Below are 18,334 nucleotides of genomic sequence, written 5' to 3' on the forward strand. Positions count from 1 at the left end.
CCCATTGGTATCTTTCATAGAAATACAGGCTCATAGCAACATGGAAATAGACCATTTGGCCCACCATGTTGAAACAGCCAATGTTTAAAACCAGCAAGAGAACACCGGGAACTGATATTTTGTATACAATCTGTTAAGTTCAAGCAATCTATTTCTATAGCTTCATTTGGATCTTTTATAATAATCCCGGTCTTCTGCTATGCAATAATAGACACCTAAGAGTCAGAAAAGAAGCAGGACATCCAGACCTCAATGGCCAAGAAAATAAGCATAGAACCTAGCATAAAAGTATCTTGATCGCAGATTCACCATTACGTAGAGTAATAAGTTGCAATTATATATTATCTTAATTGTAGTTAAACATTCAGATGAGCTAAACACTATGTAGTTTCTTTGCTCACCTGTCGTTGATCCAACGGACCCATTGAGTAAATCCTTTTTATCTCTTTTTACAGTCAGGGCAGATGCCCTGGCCCTTGTGTTCCTCACTCTGGATGATGTAGAAGAATGATCAGAAGCATCACTGGAGCTACTATCACCTGTGCTACTTGTACTGTTGTGAGATGAACTTAATGAGGTAGACCGTTTGCAAAGATATTCGACTTTTGCTTGAGGCTTCACTGGTTTCCGTTTTCGCTCTGGACTAAAGATTAGACAGAAACAAATAAATGCTTGAGATGACTGCTGGATACTTTCTTGAAATTCTGCTAATCAAATGGTGATCCTAATACATTATAATCCAAAGAATAATCACCTTAGGGATGGCATAGTATTACCTTTCAAGCAAGTTAAACTTGATACCTTTCAGGGCAAGTTAGAATGATGTTGATGTAGAAAAACATCCCTACAAATGTTAGGGATGTTTATATCGCTTTTATTTTATTTTAAAATTCTCATTCTCCAAACAAGGACTTCAGAAGAATGTTATTGCATAATAGACAGTGCCCTCCATAATGTTTGGGACAAAGACCCATCATTTATTTATTTGCCTCTACTGCACAATTTGAGATTTGTAATAGAAAAAAATCACATGTGGTTAAAGTGCACATTGTCAGATTTTATTAAAGGGTATTTTTATACATTTTGGTTTCACCATGTAGAAATTACAGCTGTGTTTATACAGAGTCCCCCCATTTCAGGGCACCATGTTTGGGACACATGGCTTCACAGGTGTTTGTAATTGCTCAGGTGTGTTCAATTGCCTCCTTAATGCCAGTATAAGAAAGCTCTCAGTACCTAGTCCTCCCTCCAGTTTTTCCATCACCTTTGGGAAACTTTTATTGCTGTTTATCAACATGAGGGCCAAAGTTGTGCCAATGAAAGCCATTATGAAACTGAGAAACAAGAATAAAACTGTTGGAGACATCAGCCAAACCTTAGGTTTACCAAAATCAACTGTTTGGAACATCATTAAGAAGAAAGAGAGCACTGGTGAGCTTACTAATCACAAAGGGACTGGCAGGCCAAGACAACCTCCACAGCTGATGACAGAAGAATTCTCTCTATAATAAAGAAAAATCCCCAAACACCTCAACAAATCAGAAACACTCTTCAGGGGTCAGGTGTGGATTTGTCAATGACCACTGTCCACAGAAGACATCATGAACAGAAATACAGAGGCTACACTGCAAGATGCAAACCACAGGTTAGCCGCAAAAATAGGATGGCCAGGTTACGGTTTGCCAAGCAGTACTTAAAAAGCAACCACAGTTCTGGAAAAAGGTCTTGTGGACAGATGAGACAAAGATTAACTTATATCAGTGATGGCAAGAGCAAAGTATGGAGGAGAGAAGGAATTGCCCAAGATCCAAAGCATACCACCTCATCTGTGAAACAGTAGGGGTGTTATGGCCTGGGCATGTATGGCTGATGAAGGTAGTGGCTCACTTATCTTCATTGATGATACAACTGCTGATGGTAGTAGCATAATGAATTCTAAAGCGTATAGACACATCCTATCTGCTCAAGTTCAAACAAATGCCTCAAAACTCATTGGCCGGCGGTTCATTCTACAGCAAGACAATGATCCCAAACATACTGCTAAAGCAACAAAGGAGTTTTTCAAAGCTAATAAATGGTCAATTATTGAATGGCCAAATCAATCACCCCATCTGAACCCAATTGAGCATTCAATTAGTGGAACTAATTGTAGACTTTCGAAGAGCTTCCTCTCCCCTCCCCCCACTCACCATCAACAACACCACCACAGTCACATCTGTGGAGTCATTTAAATTCCTTGGAACCATCATCTGCAGGGACCTTCAATGGGGGGCCACCATCGACTCCACAGTCAAAAAGGCCCAACAGAGGATGTACTTCCTGCGGCAACTGAGGAAACACAATCTGCCACAGGCAATGATGGTCCAATTCTATACTGCTATCATTGAGTCGGTCCTCACCTTCTCCATCATGGTCTGTTTTGGCTCAGCCACCAAGCACGACATTTGGAGGGTGCAACAGATCGTTCGATCAGCTAAGAAGGTTGTTGGCTGCAACCTTCCCCCCCATTGATGAACTGTACACTGCAAGGGCCAGGAAGCGAGTGGGCAAGATCATCTCTGACCCCTCTCACCCTGGCCACAAAATCTTTGAATCACTTCCCTCTGGAAGGCGACTCTGGACTGTCAAAGCAGCCACAGCCAGACTTAAAAACAGCTTTTTTCCACGAGTAGTAGTTCTACTCAATAACCAAAGTCTGTAGTCTCTTTTTTGCTCTGGTTTATTTTCACCCACATGTTTAGACAGTAATGTTGTATCCTTATTGTTTTGATGTGTTTATGCTCCATTCTTAATTGTTAACTGTATGTTTGTGTTGTCATTTGTGAGCAAAGCACCAAGGCACATTCCTTGTATATGTACATACTTGGCCAATAAACTTATTCATTCATTCATTTTATATGCTGAAGAGAAGACTGAAGGTGACTAGCCCCCAAAACAAGCATAAGCTAAAGATGGCTGCAATACAGCCCTGGCAAAGCATCGCCAGAGAAGACACCCAGCAACTGGTGATGCATGCAAAGGATATGCAACAAAATACTAAACATGACTACTTTTATTTACATGACATTGCTGTATCCCAAACATTATGGTGCCCTGAAATGGGGTGGATGGGGACCATGTACAAACACTGCTGTAATTTCTACATGGTGAAACCAAAATGTATAAAAATACCCTTTATTAAAATCTGACAATGTTCACTTTAACCACATGTGATTTTTTTCAATTACAAATCTCAAATTGTGGAGTAGAGGCAAATAAATAAATGATGGGTCTTTGTCCCAAACATTATGGAGGGCGCTGTAGATTCCATTGATCGTTCCCTTATAAAGTCATATACATTTTTCCCAAAATCTTCATTTGTGAATCCTGAAATATTCTATTTAAGACTCTTGGTCAGAATATTTTCTTCTCATCCGTTGTGTACAATACATTCTTTGTACATATATTGGTTTTCTTTCAAGGCTATTTATCACAACCTGCCTTTTCCATCAATTGTAACCCGAGATTAATTATTTTGATTTAAAAAATCTGAGGTATAATTGACATCTGTCTCATTTAGCAACAATGTATTCCATACTTCTGTCAGTAATGGAAATTAATTTTAGTACATTCAGTACTTTAGCAATGCCAGGCCAGCAAATTTTCCAGACGATTAAATATTATTTCTATTAATACCCAAAAAAAAAATTTTAAGTTTAGTTTAGGGATACTGCATGGAATCAGGCCTTCGGCCCACCGAGCCACTGAACCTTGATCACTCGTCCACACTAGTTCGATGCTATCCCACTTTCTCAATCACTCCCTACACACAAGGGGCAAATTACAGAATTAACCTACAAACCCACATGTCTTCAGGATGTGGGAGGAAACCTGAGCACCTGGAAGAAATCATGCAGTCACATGGACAATAGACAATAGACAATAGGTGCAGGAGGAGGCCATTCGGCTCTTCGAGCCAGCACCGCCATTCAATGTGATCATGGCTGATCATTCTCAATCAGTACCCCGTTCCTGCCTTCTCCCCATACCCCCTGACTCCGCTATCCTTAAGAGCTCTATCCAGCTCTCTCTTGAATGCATTCAGAGAATTGGCCTCCACTGCCTTCTGAGGCAGAAAATTCCACAGATTCACAACTCTGACTGAAAAATGGAGAATGTGCAAACTACACACAAACTGCACCCGAGGTCAGAATCAAACAAGGTCTTTGGCGCTGTGAGGGAGTAACTCTACCATCCGTGCCACGGTGCTGCCTCAAAGTTCACTTTAAAATAAAGTTTCACAGTATGCCAATAAACTTTCAACCATTGCAGGCAAGTTGGAAGGAAGCACAGGATCTGGAGCCCTGACAAACAGGTAGTGCAGGAACCGGTACTACAGTGAAAGGATAGGGACATGGCAAACCTCACCTTTGATGCTGAATGATCAGAATTCATTAGATTGCAGATGTGCTTTAATGTAATCAGTATAGTATAGTAATGTTGCAAGGAATTAAAATGAAATATTTGAAAAATCCCACATTTCTGAAGGACTTTTTAAAAATTCATTACACCTTAAGTTTCTTAACAATAAGATGCAACAAGACACCATAATGTACTCCATAAATTGATGTAATAGAGTTAGCCTTGGCCCCCCAGGTTTGCCAGCGTCATAGCTCTGAGATTTCTATGGAATGTTAGCAGTTCAACATCAAGATTTTTTTTTTAAATGACAAGCTTAATCTATAAAATATGTTAAAATAAAATATTGGACTGCAAATATCATACCTGGAGGCTCTGCTACTTGACCTGGAGGCATCGGAACTATGTATCCGTTTCTTGCATCTCCATTTGTGCTGATTCCTTTTATTGTAGTTTTGAGCAGTTTTATAATCAGAGATAATTTTTCGAATTTGGTTCTCAAAAAATGCAGACAATCTCAGAGTCATGCTATATATCTATTTGTTGGGAGAAGAAGATTGCTCTCTTAAAAAGGTATGAATCATAGGTCAGCAATTTCATAATCAATCAATCAATCATTACATAATTCTTTCAAAATTAATATGAAATGTTTTTTCTTCCTCTCTCTCTCTCTTTAGAGTACAAATTCATAACAAATATGGCTCCATATAGAAACATAGAAAATAGGTGCAGGAGGCAGCCATTTGGCCCTTGGAGCCAGCACTGCCATTTATTGTGATCATGGCTGATCATCCATAATTACAGGCTTCATCTTAAAAGTATTCTATACATATTGACCAAAATAGGGAAGAGGAAATTTCAAAAGTGAAGTATCAATATCATTGTTGTTACAGCCTTACAATTCCAAATACCAGGCTTTGATCTAACCCCAGGTGCTGTTTGTTTGCAGATTTTCTCTATAATTCCCTCCAAAATCTCCTAGATTAGCTCCTTGCAAGATTAGCTCTTTGACGTGTAATTCACTAATGAGTGGCAACGATGCCTTTTACAACTGTTGGATTTTATCTTAAGTAATTTTTTTAATGCATGCAAATAACAATGTTTATTCCGCTTACCTTAGACTTTTTGTTTGGGGAATAAGCTTTAGCATTGCTGAAGATTAATCGCACATCTTTGGAAAGATCTGCAGGACTTTCATAAGTTTCTAATGCTTCTTTTACAGTTTCCAAGTCCATTGGAGTGTGTATAATATTCCTGTAATCCTAAATATAATTCAGATAATCAAAATGTCAAAGCCAAACACCAGAAAAGTCTATAATTTCTCCTACCTAACAATAAAATATATTCATTATTTTCAATTCAACTTTAAGAAAACGGCAACATTTAAATAGCAATGTAAAAGTCCACACATCATCTTATCTAATAACAAGACCAAAAGTCTCAACACATTGCCATTTCCACGAAATATTTGGTAACAAGGTATAATCATTGAATTTAGAAGATGTTCTCCAACTGAAACAAGAACTCGTAGGAATTTTCAAAAATCTCTCAAACTAGTCCAAACAAAGTACAGGTAAGTATCCGACTATTTCTTTTTACCCACAATTGCTGCTCAACCCAGAGTTCCTCTAGCAGATTGTTTGGTGGTAGAGAAAAATTAAAATGTTTTGAAATGGAAGTCACAAGATACTTTATATTTCCAGTTCCTAAAAACATTAGGTCACATTTTCATGCGACCATCAGAAATTGGAGAAATCCACACCCAAAATATCCAGCCATAAATAATGTATTTATTGGTTCGGAAGGATGTTCATCTCCTTAAACTTTAATCTCTTCACTACAAATGAACTGGCATGTTCATCAATTGATTTGTTTTGACATCAATACCCAGTTTCTACTATTTTACTTGTCGACAGATGTGAAAATGCAATGGGTGCAAAAATTGGGTTCGATGGGCACTAATATTTGACTACAATGATACCACTTGCAAACCAAAATAGGACCCACTGTGCGCAAATATTGCCTGTTCCTATTGGTAACGTGACTTTGACATAGCATAGCATGTCAACAAATATTGTGCCATCAGCTTGGATGATGTTGAAAGTCTGACCCTTTATGCAACTTTGATATCTGGGTGTGGGTGTTAAGTAATACCAAGTGTGGAAGGATGAAGTGAAATATGTTTTTGGTATAAGACCTGACAACTAGCGATTAAAGAGGAATCATGAGATGTGGTTTATTGAGTAGTATGCAGATAATAGTACAGTTGGTAAGATATATTATTTGAAGATACTTTCACCGACTGAAAGCTCACAACTATGTTTTGATCCGAACATTTATCTTCATGACCATTTGCTCCAAATCTCTCGAGGATATGTCTAGATGGCCCGCAAGGATACTTTACTTCTTCCTGCAGAGTCTGAAGGCAATGATGATCACTCCTCTCTCCTGCTATTCTTTACTTCTTCATGTCACTTCTTACCTAAATACCAGCATCTGGTCTTCCCACAAAGCACATAGCCCACTTCCAGAACGTGCAGGCTGAACCTTATATCATATCATATATATACAGCCGGAAACAGGCCTTTTCGGCCCTCCAAGTCCGTGCTGCCCAGTGATCCCCATACATTAACACTATCCTACACCCACTAGGGACAATTTTTACATTTACCCAGCCAATTAACCTACATACCTGTACGTCCTTTGGAGTGTGGGAGGAAACCGAAGATCTCGGAGAAAACCCACGCAGGTCACGGGGAGAACGTACAAACTCCTTACAGTGCAGCACCCGTAGTCAGGATCGAACCTGAGTCTCCGGCGCTGCTGCATTCGCTGTAAAGCAGCAACTCTACCGCTGCGCTTAACATGTGTTTATAAATTTGGGTCCCTTGTTGATGCATGCAACTAACCAAGAGCATGATTTTGTTTTGCTAGTTACATGCCAAACTCATTGTCGTAGTCAATTCACCCACACTGAATCAATGGGTGCAGATTAATCTCACATCATGATATGTGTGTCTATTCTAGGGGAATTTCAAATCTTCATCACCTTCCTCAATTTCATCTCTAAATGGTGTATAGACACATCAAATCTTGAAGAAATCTTTGCAATTAACCAAAATTAACATGTCTATCAGTTCAGGTGTTCTGAAAAATAGCCAATAATTGGTCCTCTTGAATAATTTGCATTGCTGTTTCCTTTAGGGTAAAATTGGCTTGCCTTGTTAAACTTGTATTCAATAAATAAAAACAACTAATATTACGATAAATTGACTAAAATATTGCAAATGAAAGCTTAAGAGTTTCAGTCAGGTAAAACAAATCCAAATCCCAAGTATATCTGGTGCTCAAACCCGTCTTCTTATTGCAGCAGGCTCACAATGGTTTTTTGACAGAATTTGCATTTTTGAAAAAGTGTGGAATTGGCTGGGTAAATGTAAAAATTGTCCCTAGTGGGTGTAGGATAGTGTTAATGTACGGGGATCGCTGGGCGGCACGGACTTGGTGGGCCGAAAAGGCCTGTTGCTGTATATATATGATATGATGATATGATTTATTGAATTTGCTATGATGCAGAGATAAGATTCTTCAATTAGCATGCATATTGGAGTCTGAATTAACCTACTGGATAGACACAAAATGTTGGAGTAACTCAGCGGGACAGGCAGCATCTCTGGAGAGAAGGAATGGGTGATGTTTTGGATCTAGACCCTTCTTCGCACTGATGGACCCGACCCAAAACATCACCCATTCCTTCTCGCCAGAGATGCTGCCTGTCGTGCTGTGTTACTCCAGCATTTTATATCTATCTTCGATTTAAACCAGCATCTGCAGTTCCTTTCTACACACTTGACCTACTGGATATTCAGCGAGGTCCACAGGCTGCCTGAATGGTTCAGAATCTTCACACTGAAACAGGACTTCCACCAGCTCTCTGCACTGAGTTTTCCATGCATTGACATCACAGATCACGCTCCCATCTAATTCATGTCTTGGGTGATTCTTAAGGGAATAAAATAGATCAAAGTAATCAATGCATCAATGCACATAATAAGATACAATCAACACAGTAATTTTTATATCATGAGATTCAGAAAGAAAAAAAAATTACAACTCTTGACTGACCTTTTAGAATCATGAAGCCCAGAGCTAACTTACAAAATATATTGCTACAATTAACCCTGCTTTATTTAATTGGAGGCAAAATCATCCACATTTTTTTTTAATGAAAATATATCCTTGAACAACAATTAGCATCTAGGAACTGTTAAATAAATTAAGTTTAATATAGTCAATTTACAATTTTTAAACATGCATTTATTGATTGATGGTGTGGCCAGCTAAGTCAGTATTTACTATTCAGTCCCTGAACAGAGTGGCATTTTAAAATGGAATGGAGTTCAACCAAACTGCTGCAGACTCCTGATGAATATAGAACATGGTAAAGTACAGCACAGGAATAGACCCTTCTGCACACAATTTCTGTGCTGAACATGATGCCAAGCTTAACTACTCTCATCAGTCTGCATATGTTTCATGCCCCTCCATTCCCAGCATTTTCATGTGCCTATCCAAAAGCTTTGTAAATGATACCATCGTATCTGTGTCCACCCTCCCTGCAGCATGATCCAGGCACGCACCACTCTCACACATCTCCTTTCAACTTTTCTCTTCTCACTTTAAAAACCTCTAGTCTTTGACATTCCCACCCTGGGGAAAAAGGTTCTGACCGTCTACCCTATCTATGTCTTTCATAATTTTATATACTTCTATCAGGTTTCCCATCAGTCTCCGATGCTCCAGAAAAACCATGTTTGTCCAACCTCTCCTTATAGGTTGACCTTGAAATCCAGGTCAACCTCTTCTGCACGCCACCACATCCTTCCTATAATTGGGCGAACAGAACTGTACACAATACTCCAAATGTGACCTAACCAAAGTCCTATAAAACGGTATCATGACTTCCTGAAGCTTATCGCAATGCCCCAACAAATGAAAGCAAGCATACCATACCAAGATAAGAACATTAAACTTCTTTCCTTCAAGCAAACAGATAAGCATTTTTTTTTAAAGACAATTCAGTCGTTGGGTTGTCAACACTGATAGTCCTTTTTCTAGATATATTTGATTGTCATCAATATTGATAGTTCATTCTAAATACAGAATTTTTTTTTAATTTAAAATTCCCCGGTTGTTGTGATGAGATTCAAACTTCCGAATCCAGATCAATAGTTCAGACCTCTAGATACTAATTCAGTAACTTAACCACTGCACCATGGCACTGTTTTGTTCCCCATGTGGTTCAAAGTCCACTTGCAACATTCAGCAATATGGACAGCAAATACTGCTACCTGATTAACTACTGCAAGTGTTCTTCATGTCCTCTCAATACCCAGATATAAAATCGAAAACTGCTGCCACCGAACAATAAAAATTAGGTAATCGCCCAAAAGCCAAATAGTGATATTTTCAGGAATCCACTGCAGAAGCAGACTACTCCAAACCTACCAAATTAATAGTTAAATATTTAGCAGCAGAATCAGTATCTATGTTACTCACTCTCTGAGTAGATGTTCCTGCAACATTGGCTGTATTATCACCCTGAAAATCAGATGACATTAGAACATCAGTAATATCTTCATGTCTTTTTCATTTGGGAATATACATTGAAAATTTCTATTTTACCAGGATAAACCAAAATCAGTTATAAATATTATGATTTAAAAAAATTATTCTGTACCTCATCCTCTTCTTCAGAGTCCAGTGAACAGTTCTCCATAGTATGCCAAATCTCAAAAATATCATAACAATCTATATCCCTGAAATAAAAAATGTGCCACATTTTAAACATATTAGCTAAAGTTGATTCGAGAACACAAGCTGTCATATCTGCAGTTGGGGTATTGTCTGCTCCTCTGACTTCTCTACAACCAGCATCATTATTTCTTGATATCCTGTATTTCACATCTGATGGCTCTGTCTTGCCAAAGAGACAAGAATTGCAATGGGAGAGTCTTCCATGTGTCTGTATGGTATGATTTTGTGATTCCATCATGTTGTTTGTTTGACTGGAAAGCAGAATAGCTTTCCCCATTGATACATCAGTCCCATGAATGAATGGTCTTTGGACATCAACTAGGGTTGGGAGCAAATTTGCTCCATCCGAATACAATGCTTAGCTTCATGCATCTGGTTTAATCCTATATCTAAATTACCATAGCAGTCACGATGCAACCATGTGCTTTGCAATATAATTTCAGAGGGCAGTTAGGAGTATCTACATTTTCCTCTGTCTGGAGTCAGAGTCATAGTGTAATCACCGATTGATCATACGCTTCCCACAAGTACTTCCCGACTTACATAATAGCAAGTTACCATAAACTCGCACATATGTAAACAATTCACATTTTTTTAGGTTGTCTTGTTTCCTGAATGATCTGTTTTATTGCAATGGGATGATGGTGAGGGCTTTCCGTCCGCCTAATAGATATAAAAGTGTCGTCCACGTTCGGTACGACATTGGAAAGGCAAGCGAGAATGAGGGAGGTGAGGGAGTGCTCCTCCCGACCGAGTCGCTGACATCTTCCATAATGTGCACCACAGCAAGCCATTCTTTACCTGCTGCCGAAGTGTCTGGTTGATGCGGCTGTTGCTGCGGCTCACATTTATACTCCCTGGCCGACAGCGCTTTCTTCAGGCCGCCACCATCGACAGGACGGGCTCAGTCACCTTGGGGCTCCCCTCCCCTCTCACTAGCTGCCACTTCTTCCTGTCGGCCATCGCTTTGTACACTCCCCCCCTCCACCACCTTGGAAGAGCTCAGCAACTCTGGGGGAGGAGAAGGCTGCGGCAGTAGAGGGTGAGGGGTGGAGTAGACAAAGCGACGGGAGGTGGCAGCGGTGGATCCTGGCTGGTAACGTCACCTATCCACGTTTTCCAGAGTACTGTGTTTCATTTTGTGTAGTAGTGAGCATTTGGAGTTCTTTGTTTCTACCTAGTTTTAAGGCAATTTCGACTTGCACAAAATCTGACTTACGTCAGGGTTTACGGAACGTAACCCTTACCTAAGTCGGGGAGCACCTGCACTATAAAAGAGTTCCTCTTTTGATGCGAGTAATACAGGTAATCCCGATTTCTGAACAGAGCAATTTGCTTATTCTTTCCAGTAGTAGCCATGTATTACCCAAACTTTAAGACATAACATAACACAATATAACCCAATGCAAGGTTTCTTTCCTTGAAAAATGTTTGTGAACTAGTTTCATTTCAATTGACAATTCTGCTGTATAAATAATTTACAAATTATTAATTTAGTATTTTAAGGTATAATTTGAATCTTATCCAAATATTGTTAATGGAAAAAATCAGTTTACTCACTCAATGAACTTAAGGAGTAGATCAGTAATTCTTCTGGCTGATTTAACAATAGGGCTGTCTGGTTCATTGAAAGTTTGTGCATTGTGCTCTACGTACCTCACCTCCCACACAAGAGCAGTAATCCTCCTACAAATTACACAAGCCAGAAATAACAGATTCAAAATCTTATGCAAGAACATAATAAAAATGTCAGACGTTAAGTACATTTCATCAACATACAAGTACCAAAACAACTATCATTGAATGATTTCAACATTGATTTCACTTAAAATCAAGTGTGTTTTTTAAAAACGATAAACAGCATTAAATTTAAGCATCCCTATTCCCTTACTTTTATAGCAAATGAAATCTTAGTACATGTTGAAGGAGTCCAATAAATAGTTAAATGTTTATTGTTTATGATTCTAAATTGTGGTGAAATGAATCCAAAAGAAAAAAAACATCTTCCAAAGGTACCGAAGTACAACCATATCATATATTTCACCACAACAATGAGAAATAATTCTTATCAAGCTAAAGTCTAAAGCGAGAGTTGTGAATCTGTGGAATTCTCTGCCTCAGAAGGCAGTGGAGGCCAATTCTCTGAATGCATTCAAGAGCGAGCTGGATAGAGCTCTTAAGGATAGCGGAGTCAGGGGGTATGGGGAGATGGCAGGAACGGGGTACTGATTGAGAATGATCAGCCATGATCACATTGAATGGCGGTGCTGGCTCGAAGGGCCAAATGGCCTCTCCCTGCACCTATTGTCTATTGTTTATAAAACGCTGGTATATTTCCCACCCTCCACATACACAAAACAATCTGTCCAAATCTGAAAGAAAAAAAAAATCACTTTCTCATGGATACTCAATTTATCAATCAAGACATTTTTTTCGTTTTTTTGTCATTGTCGTTGTTAAATGAACGTTTTGTTTTATTTTTAATTCTGTGTATGTAGGGGGGTGGTGGGGGGGTTGGGGGAAACCTTTTTTTCAAATCTCCTCCTCAATGGAGATGCGACCTTTACCGTGTCGTATCTCCGTTCTCGCTACGGCCTAACATCGTGGAGTCGGCGGCCTCCAGCTGGGATCGACCTTGAAAACTCCGGTCGCAGGGCCTGGACTTACCATCTCGGAGGCTTCGGCCGTGGGCCCTGCAGACCGCAACATCGGGAGTTCGCAGGTCCCTGGCTGGCGACCGGCTTTTGGGAGCTCCAGCCGTAGCAGCTTCGACCGCCCCGAAGCGCGAGGTACGATCAACCCGCCCGCAGGCCCCTCATCGCCCTGCGTGGCCCGGCCGCAGCACTTTCCATCGCCCGGTGGGGGCTCAGGACTCTCATCGCCCTGCGTGGCTCGGCCGCAGCACTTTCCATCGCCCGGTGGGGGCTCAGGACTCTCATCGCCCTGCTCGGCTCGGCCCTGGGACTTTCCATCGCCCGGTGGGGGCTCAGGACTTTCATCGGCCTGCTCGGCTCGGCTCGGCCCTGGGACTTTCCATCGCCCGGTGGGGGCTCAGGACTTTCATCGGCCTGCTCGGCTCGGCTCGGCCCTGGGACTTTCCATCGCCCGGTGGGGGCTTCAAAAAGTTGGGAGCCTCGATCACCTCGTGGCACCACGGGAGAAGAACAAGGAGGAGATAAGACTTTGCCTTCCATCACAGTGAGGGTGTGCCTAGAGCAATCACTGTGATGGCTGTTTTGTGTAAAAAATTATATCTGTGTGTCTTGTGCTTTTTAATGTCTACTGCCGGACCCTGACGTGAGAGGACGCTGGCGTTGAGTATTCGCCGCTTTTCCGTCAGGATAGTTTGTCTGTTTGTTTCTATGTTAATTGTCTTTGTAAAGCGCTTTGAGCATGTGATAAGGCGCTATATAAAATAAATGGATTATTATTATTATTATTAAGACTTGTATTTCAATTCAAGTTTTTCTGTTTATTGTTTATTTGCTGGACTAACAAGTTTAGATACTTCTTATCAACCTGTGTTTTTAACACTTTTAGTCTTCTATCTCTCCGCTCCTCCTTCCACATATCATTCCATTAATTGGGCATTTAAACAAATATAGTCGTTCCTAATTTTTAGTATTCCAAGTATTTTTATATCATGGTAGTGCAATTAAGATGGGCAATACTATCCAAAAGGAACATAAAGCCTGGTAAAGAAGCCTTTGATATTGCTGAATATCAGTTCTCTAACGTCTGCATAATTAAAAAAAAAGTTTTGCAAATACCCATTAATGGCAGCATTAGGTTTACTCATCTTCCTTTCATTAATTATTTTAATTTGTAATGCCGTATTAAACATTTCCATGAATGCTAAAAATGTGATTTTAAAATCAAAATGATAATGTTTATATCAAAAAATGGAACAAAATTCATGGTCATATTTGAAATTCCACCCATGGAAGAACATGAAATACGTCAATTTAACAGCATGACATAATTAGTCGCGCCATTGCCTTCTTTTTTTTTAAATTCTAACTTATTCCCAATAATTTATTTTTTGGGGCTGTGAAGGAAGGGATGGAATTCACATACCTGTAAAACCTATTTTCCAATCTCATTCTGATAGTGTTGAGGTCAGTGAGGTAAGAAACCACCATACAGTATGCAGGATATTCACGAAGGTCCACAGGATCCTTAAAGGGAGCTGTTATATCTGTTCAATGAAATATTTCCAAGATAGATCATTGTGTGGAATGAATCATGTGAGCAATATTACATTAAACGATGCAGTGCTTTGTGTCAATGATGATATTGGTCCAAAACACAAATGCTTTAGTGAACATACCAAGTGTCAGAACGTCTTCAATGCCCCTGACAATACGGTCGCATTCTTCATCTCTTGATATTTCACCCCACTCCCCTTCTTGAGGTTTGTAGAGCAGAGCTTCTAGCTCATCTGTTGTAACAGAAACACCAGCACTTGGGTCTTCAGGATATTGGGCTACAAATTGAACAGGAACACAAAAGGGGCATACATAACTAGAACAAAAAAACTGCAGATGTTAGAAACCCAAAACAGGAACTCAAAATGCTGGAAGCATTCAGCCAGTCAAGCAGCAAGGGGGAGAAGGGCAGAGTCAATGACCCATCGTCAGAATTGAAAAATTGGGAAAACATGTCCTGCATTGCAGAGAAGTGGAGGATGAGTGGAGAGGAAATGTTTATGACAAAGTACAGGTCAAAGTAGGACTTTTCAAACGCATCATTTGGAAACAGAAACGGTAAAAGGTAAAAAAAAAAAAAATTAATTTGGACAGATACATGGATAGGAATATAAGAAAATAACTGCAGATGCTGGTACAAATCGAAGGTATTTATTCACAAAATGCTGGAGTAACTCAGCAGGTCAGGCAGCATCTCGGGAGAGAAGGAATGGGTGACGTTTCGGGTCGAGACCCTTCTTCAGACTGATGTCAGGGGGGTGGGACAAAGGAAGGATATAGGTGGAGACAGGAATATAGAGGGAGATCTGGGAAGGAGGAGGGGAAGAGAGGGACAGAGGAACTATCTAAAGTTGGAGAAGTCGATGTTCATACCACTGGGCTGCAAACTGCCCAGGCGAAAAATGAGGTGCTGTTCCTCCAATTTCCCGTGGGCGTCACTATGGCACTGGAGGAGGCCCATGACAGAAAGGTCAGACTGGGAATGGGAGGAGGAGTTGAAATGCTCGGCCACCGGGAGATCAGTTTGGTCAATGCGGACCGAGCGCAGGTGTTGAGCGAAGCGATCGCCGAGCCTGCGCTTGGTTTCGCCGATGTAATTAAGTTGACATCTAGAGCAGCGGATGCAATAGATGAGGTTGGAGGAGGTGCAGGTGAACCTTTGTCTCACCTGGAAAGACTGTTTGGGTTCTTGGATGGAGTTGAGGGGGGAGGTAAAGGGACAGGTGTTGCATCTCGTGCGGTTGCAGGGGAAAGTGCCCGGGGTTGAGGTGGTTTGGGTAGGAAGGGACGAGTAGACCAGGGAGTTACGGAGGGAGATAGGAATGGATAGGAATGGTTTAGTGGATAGGAGCCTAACGCGGGCAGGTGGGACTAGTGTAGATGGAGCATCTTGGTTAGCATGGGCAAGTTGGGCCAAAGGGCCTGTTTCTGTACTGTATGACTGACTCTAGAACCTTTCACCAGAACTAAGAAACGGTTCACTATTCAGAGGAAGAGTCCCAGACCTGAAACATTAATGGTATCTTTTTTCACAGATGCTTTCTGACTTGCTGAGTGTTTTAAGTATTTTCAATTTTGATTGCTATACAATTCAAGTTGCCGTTAAAACGACAATAAACATCTCTTGTGTTACACAGACAATTTTGTTAGCCGAAATGCAAGGTCATCATTCTTTTAAAGACTTACAATATTATACCTGTAAAATAACATAACTTGAAATGGATTAACATATATGTGTAAAGGGATACTTAAGTAGTAACTTTAAAACAGCATTCTAGCTGATTACCATTTTCAGAAATGGGTTCCATATCCCAAGGACTGAGCCTCTCAATTTCGTTATTCTCCCAGCTTTAGAGACAAAATAAAATACAAGTTAGTGGTCATGAATCCTGTTAAATTCTGATCTCTTCCAAACATCTATATACTAAAACTCTCGTTTGTTTGTTCCTGAACTGCAGCCAAACCAGTACACAATAGTGCGACAATTTTAGGCCCACCTTACTCACCATCGTCCCTTAGGTGCTAATGGAAGAAGTTTCATTGAAATCGGTGTTATGTTTTTTTAAGTTATTCACATTTTAAAGTTTTAATCTATCTCCTAGGATGGGAGGGAGGGGGGGAGGAGGAGGGGGTGCTGCACCAATGCAGGAGAGGTTTGGGCCCAACAGGTCCACTTGGTCTAGTTCCTTTTAAAATGTAAGGTATAGCAAGACGTTTGTCCCACTCCAAAACATGAACATACTTTTCAATGCCATACCAATTAAACACCATATAGCCTGAAATTTAATTTTCCAATTGATATGCTGGTTATTTATTCTACTGAGGATCCCCGCACATTAACACTATCCTACACACACTAGGGACAATTTTTACATTTACCCAGTCAATTAACCTACATACCTGCACGTCTTTGGACCCTCAGATTCCTATTAAATCTTTCCCCTTCACCTGAAAGCTATGTCTTGTGGACCTCGATTCACCTACTCTGGGTAAGAGACTCTGTGCATCTACCCGATCTATTCCTCCCATGATTTTATACACCTCTATAAGATCACCCCTCATCCTCCTGTGCTCTAGAGAATAAAGTCCAAATCTACTCAACATATCCCTGTAGCTCAGACCCTCTAGTCCTGGCAACATCCTCATAAATCTTCTCTGTATCCTTTCCAACTTGACATCTTTCCTATAACATAGTGCCCAGAACTGAACACAGTACTCTAAATGCAGTCTCACCAACGTCTTATACAACTGCAACATGACCTCCCAACTTCTATACTCAATACACTGACTGATGAAGACTGATGGGACTGAAGGCTGATAAATCCCTAGGGCCTGTTGGTCTGCATCCCAGGGTACTTAAGGAAGTGGCTCTAGAAATCATGGATGTATTGGTGATCATTTTCCAATGTTCTATAGATTCAGGATCAGTTCATGTGGATTGGAGGGTAGCTAATGTTATCCCACTTTTTAAGAAAGGAGGGAGAGAGAAAACAGGAAATTATAGACCAGTTAGTCTGACATCAGTGGTGGGGAAGATGCTGGAGACAATTATAAAAGACGAAATTGCGGAGCATTTGGATAGCAGTAACAGTCAGCATGGATTTACGAAGGGGAAATCATGCTTGACTAATCTTCTGGAATTTTTTGAGGATGTAACTAGGAAAATGGACAGGGGAGAGCCGGTGGATGTAGTGTACCTTGACTTTCAGAAAGCCTTCGACAGGGTCCCACATAGGAGATTAGTGGGCAAAATTAGAGCACATGGTGTTGGGGGTAGGGTACTGACATGGATAGAAAATTAGTTGGCAGACAGAAAGCAAAGAGTGGGGACAAAATGGGTCCCTTTCAGAATGGCAGGCAGTGATTAGCTCGGTGCTGGGACCGCAGCTATTTACAAGGGGTAAAACTTGATGTTATCTGCATGAATATAAAGCTACGGTGTCACTAATAAAGAGATAAATAAAGTCAAAAATCTTTTAGGATCCCAAGATAAAAGTCATTTTTGGAAATGACTAAAAGCATTGAGCTAAATTATATATGGGAGTTGTTAGAGGACGTGGTTATGACCAATTCTGTTAAAGGTGACACAGAGATCAGAGAGGAATAATGCATTATATACATAACCACAGTAGACTGCTTAGTGACCAAGATCTTCAAGCAGTTCAGCAGTTAAATAGCACCAAGTTAATTGGGTATATGGAAGTACACAATGGGTGTATGGAAAACAGCTTGGTGTTGCATTGTGCTCTGCAAAGCGAGCAAATGCCAAGATTACACTGGTCCAGGGTTTTAAAGAGAGAGGACAATCATCAAAATGATTGGCAGAGGTGTGGAGAAGTGAACGGAAGTGGGGATCTGCTCAAAGCTAACTTCAGATTAATTTTCAGAATTTCACAATATCTGTTAGTATT

General features: G+C 40.4%; 1 protein-coding gene across 1 annotated transcript in view; it reads right to left on the reverse strand.

Annotated features, from left to right (window-relative positions):
- LOC144598983 (bromodomain and WD repeat-containing protein 1-like) overlaps positions 1–18,334 on the reverse strand; it is a 75,906-nt gene that overhangs the window by 11,073 nt on the left and 46,499 nt on the right. The window contains exons 29-38 of the mRNA XM_078409674.1: positions 16,210–16,271; positions 14,546–14,701; positions 14,293–14,413; positions 11,776–11,901; positions 10,139–10,217; positions 9,958–9,999; positions 8,257–8,400; positions 5,514–5,660; positions 4,765–4,934; positions 402–643 (exon numbers count right to left, since the gene is read on the reverse strand). Of these exons, the coding sequence (XP_078265800.1) occupies positions 402–643; positions 4,765–4,934; positions 5,514–5,660; positions 8,257–8,400; positions 9,958–9,999; positions 10,139–10,217; positions 11,776–11,901; positions 14,293–14,413; positions 14,546–14,701; positions 16,210–16,271 (1,289 nt within the window). The remainder of the gene's footprint in view (positions 1–401; positions 644–4,764; positions 4,935–5,513; positions 5,661–8,256; positions 8,401–9,957; positions 10,000–10,138; positions 10,218–11,775; positions 11,902–14,292; positions 14,414–14,545; positions 14,702–16,209; positions 16,272–18,334) is intronic.

This window comes from Rhinoraja longicauda, chromosome 12, assembly GCF_053455715.1.
Source record: "Rhinoraja longicauda isolate Sanriku21f chromosome 12, sRhiLon1.1, whole genome shotgun sequence".
NCBI lineage: Eukaryota > Metazoa > Chordata > Chondrichthyes > Rajiformes > Arhynchobatidae > Rhinoraja > Rhinoraja longicauda.